The following is a 4,398-nucleotide window of genomic DNA, read 5'->3' on the forward strand; positions in this document are numbered from 1 at the left end:
GCAAGTGTCTTCTACTATAGCCTCGGCCTGACCAAAGCCTTGTGAGTGGATTTGGTAGACGGAAACTGAAAGAAGCCTGTCGTATATGTGCATATATATATATATACGTGTGTGTGTGTGTGTGTGTGTGTGTGTGTTTGTGTGTCTGTGTTTGTCCCCCCAACATCGGTTGATAACTAATGGTGGTGTGTTTACGTCCCCGTAACTTAGCGGTTCGGCAAAAGAGACTGATAGAATAAGTACTAGGCTTACAAAGAATAAGTCCTGGGGTCGATTTGCTCGACTAAAGGCGGTGCTCCAGCATGGCTGCAGTCAAATGACTGAAACAAGTGAAAATGAAAATGAAATACGGCATTGATCCTGACCATCAGCTCAGCTTTGGTGTTGCAGTTGATGTCTTTCTCAATCACACCCCACACATAATAATCCATGGGATTACAATTAGAGAAATTAGAAGGATAGAAATTGGGGCTGGTGGTGAAATCAAAGAGCTCCTCCAATAACCACTTCTCACTCTTTCTAGATGTATGACAAAAAGCTGACTCTTGCTGTCACACATATGACCTTCCAGCAGCAACCCTCTCCAACCAGGGATTACTAAAGTTTCCAGCAACTTTACATAGCCGTTTGAATTGAGCCTAAGCCCCTGTTCAAAAATGTGAGGTAGCATGATGTTAATCTCACTAGAGACACATCCACAGACCTGATGGCCTGTGGATGGGAGAACTTGGCTTTCATGATATGTGGGACATATCCATCATATACCAGCAAATATATTATGATGAAGCTGTTTTTGTTAACTCCTTTTCTTTCTTTTCTTTTTTAATTTTATTCAGCTCTTCTTTTATATATTTTTTAATTTTATTTATTTATCTATTTTTTACAGAAAGTTATATATCAGGTTGGAAGAATTTTCCCTCGGTACAAGTCAATTGTTAGATCATGCTCAGCTGGAATATGCACTTCACACACCACAGAAGAATTTCACAACTGCTCGTCTAATCCACGCAAATATAATGTTACTGGTTGTTTCCTCCGCACCTGTTGTGACGACAAAGACTTTTGCAATGACAGCAGTATTGTCAACGGTTATCTGGGGATCTATATAGGAATAGTGTTGTCTCTTTCTTTCTCATTGTTCTGGTCATATTAGCCCTAGAATAACATTGGATAATTAGTCTAAAATGGCAACTAGTTAACACCAAATCTATGCCTTGGGCTAAGTTTTGTGAGATTTATGACATTGCAAGCATTATGGATATGACCCCTCCCTCTGCTCACATTTCAAATGTAAACATTGGCTTACAGATATGAAGGCCAGGCATGAACTAAATCAAGTTCACTAATCTGAGTGGGTCTTCAAAGGTCATGGACAATGCTCCTCCTTCCATAACTAATTTATTAAAAAATTTAATCTTACATGCATACATACATACCTGAATGCATACATACATGCATACATACATACATACATACATGCATGCATAAACACATGCCTACATACATACGTACACATATACAAACATACACACACAGACGTATGTATATTGAGTTGATGTGTAAGCATCATAAAATACACTCACTGTATTTAAGAGTTCAATTAACACATTGCTTAACTCTCATACATTATTACAATGCAATAAACATTGATGGTATAAACTTGCATGTATACACTGAGAATCAGCTAAAAGAATATTTAAGAACATTTTTAGAATATATTCTATATATATATATATATGTTGTCAGCATTTTATACATCTGAAAAAGAAGCATGTTCTAGAACATTAGAGCAGTAATGTATTTTTAAGGGAGGTTGATTGTTATGGACGGCCAGAGTGACTATTGGTTTTGTACTCATAAAACACTTTGTCATGTAGGTGACTAGTCAGACTCAAATGGCCAAAGGCACATAACCACTTTACAACTGGAAGGAAGAAGACATCCTGCTCAGTTAGTTTGTAAACAAAAAATATACATCCTGAATGGTCATACAAGTGGTGTTGCATGTAGGATGGAATTATCTCCCTTCTGGCCATGGTGATATTCGAAGATGTTATTAAGGTTCTTCTATTCAATGAATGGAGAATTCCAAGTTTGTAACAGTAAACATCTTATATGTGAGCATTGACTAAATACTTCTTTCCTGGAGTTTAAAAAGGTCCTTGGTTAAGCAAGTGTAACTCATACTAAATCTGTCGAGTACTTCTTTCTTTTGTTTGACCACTTACCTGTATATATGTGGAGTGACCATTGGTTTCACACCTATAAAGCGCTTCAGATTACTACTCTAATTTTTTGTAATTAATCTATGTATGTATGGATTATATATATACACACACCTTTATATTTATATACTGTTGCTTTTATTTTGAGCTATAATAAAACCAATCTAACATTAAACTGAAGGCTTACTCAGTACTTTTTTAGACTATTTATTACACTTTTAAAAGAGAGGTGACAGTATAATACACACACACACACACACACGCACGCACACACATACACACATGTACTAACTGAATAAACCATCATTGCTGGGCAGTTTTTACAATAGAATATCTTATATAAATTCTTGTTTATACCATGTCAGACCATGCCTTCCTCGACAGATAGGCCTCTTGATCAGGACAGATTTGTGCAATTTTCCTCAAAAAAATTTCTTTGAGGATTTTATCCTTTTTAAATTATTTACATGCCTGTTCAACCATTTCATATGACTTTATTCATTAAAACTTATTAAAACTTCAGAAGTTCTTACAATTTTGGTTGTCGTAATAGTTTGCGCTTGTTTTTTTAATAAAAATCCCTCTTTGTAATAATTTTGCTTTCATTTTGTGATAGACAGCTATCATGTAGAAAATGCCAGCTTCCAAATCCTGTTTCCTGATTAGGTAAAATTGATTAAACTTTAAACCCCAATAACATTTTTCTGGAACAAATAAATGACAAAATCAGATTTAACATGGAAAATTATTTCCATACACCAAATTTGAAAATTTTGACATAATTTTAAAATTTCACAATATGTATGCATCATAGCGTAGCTGAAAGTTCTTAGAAAATCTGAAACATAGCTATATTTCAAACATTGTTAACCCATATTTCACTTATAAAATGTGAACTCTTCACTTACAAGACCCAAACAATTGTTGGGAAGCCAAATATTTGGCAAATTCTTGTTTTGTCTATCATCAACAAAGAGAAGATACATAAAAAATGTATCTATTTTCTGATGAGAATTGTTTTTGTTGGAAGTATAGGAATGAAGAAGATCCAGCATCTAGAACCAAAACACACACATACATATTTCTCTTTGGCTTCTTTTGCAGATTCCTATGACTTTTTATTGCCATCCAATTCCATTATTAGAATCTGAATTGGGAGCTTGTGTCATTGTGAATTCTTCATTAGCTGATTACACAACCATAGACACCACCCCTATGGATGCATTGCAGTCACTCTCTTGACAGAGCTTGGTGATCTTGACCATTGATCTTCTAGGATTATTTCACTCAGCATCAATGTAAAAAGCACTGTTGGCTTAGTTGAACTCTTCTGCTACCTCTTCACAAAAAAAAAAAAAAATCTACCATGCTGCAGTCCCATTACATTTCTGTATCCCTGGCAGAATGGCTGAATGGGTGCTTTGCCTTGCCAAAAGGGTAGCCTGTAGGTCGTCAATCCATGAGGTATTTTCAAAATAATCATGCACCCACACATACATGCAAAGAGTATTGAAATCTCCTGTTAGCAACTCAGAAGAACAACCTGATATCCAGAACAACTTTTGTTAAATGACAGAAAGAATTTGTTAGTTGACCTTACAGATTTAAAGTGTAGAGTAATCCCACAATACCAAAATAACATTAGGACCTCACAAAATCTCCCCAGACATGTCACTTTTAAAAGCTATTTTTGTAAAAAAAATATCTGAGAGGTGAGGTAAAGTTTGTTGTATCAATAGCGTTTGACCATGAAGGAATGAAATGCAAAATTAACAAGGGCAGGATTTGAGGTTAGAACTGCAAGGCACTGAACTGGTTGGTTACTATGTAGTATCTCATCTGTACATGCTGCCAATTTATACAGACCAATTGGTACCATCTGTACAAACTATGAAAGAATTCATATTAAATTTGAAATGCGTGCGGGTGACATGTAAAAGCACCCACTACACTCTCTGAGTGGTTGGCGTTAGGAAGGGCATCCAGCTGTAGAAACTCTGCCAAATTAGATTGGAGCCTGGTGTTGCCATCCGGTTTCACCAGTCCTCAGTCAAATCGTCCAACCCATGCTAGCATGGAAGGCGGACGTTAAACGATGATGATGATGATGATGACATATATACATGTGCGGGTGACACACGAAATGTTTGAGCGGGTACGTTGCCAGTGCCCC

General features: G+C 36.1%; 1 protein-coding gene across 1 annotated transcript in view; it reads left to right on the forward strand.

The window, feature by feature from the left end:
- The window catches only part of LOC106877083 (uncharacterized), a 20,328-nt gene extending 17,564 nt beyond the window's left edge, over nucleotides 1-2,764 (forward strand). Inside the window, exon 3 of the mRNA XM_014925869.2 lies at nucleotides 887-2,764. Coding sequence (XP_014781355.1) covers nucleotides 887-1,153 — 267 coding nt within the window. The 3' untranslated portion in view covers nucleotides 1,154-2,764. The remainder of the gene's footprint in view (nucleotides 1-886) is intronic.
- The last annotated feature ends 1,634 nt before the right edge of the window (nucleotides 2,765-4,398 follow it).

Source organism: Octopus bimaculoides, chromosome 1 (genome assembly GCF_001194135.2).
Source record: "Octopus bimaculoides isolate UCB-OBI-ISO-001 chromosome 1, ASM119413v2, whole genome shotgun sequence".
Classification (NCBI taxonomy): domain Eukaryota; kingdom Metazoa; phylum Mollusca; class Cephalopoda; order Octopoda; family Octopodidae; genus Octopus; species Octopus bimaculoides.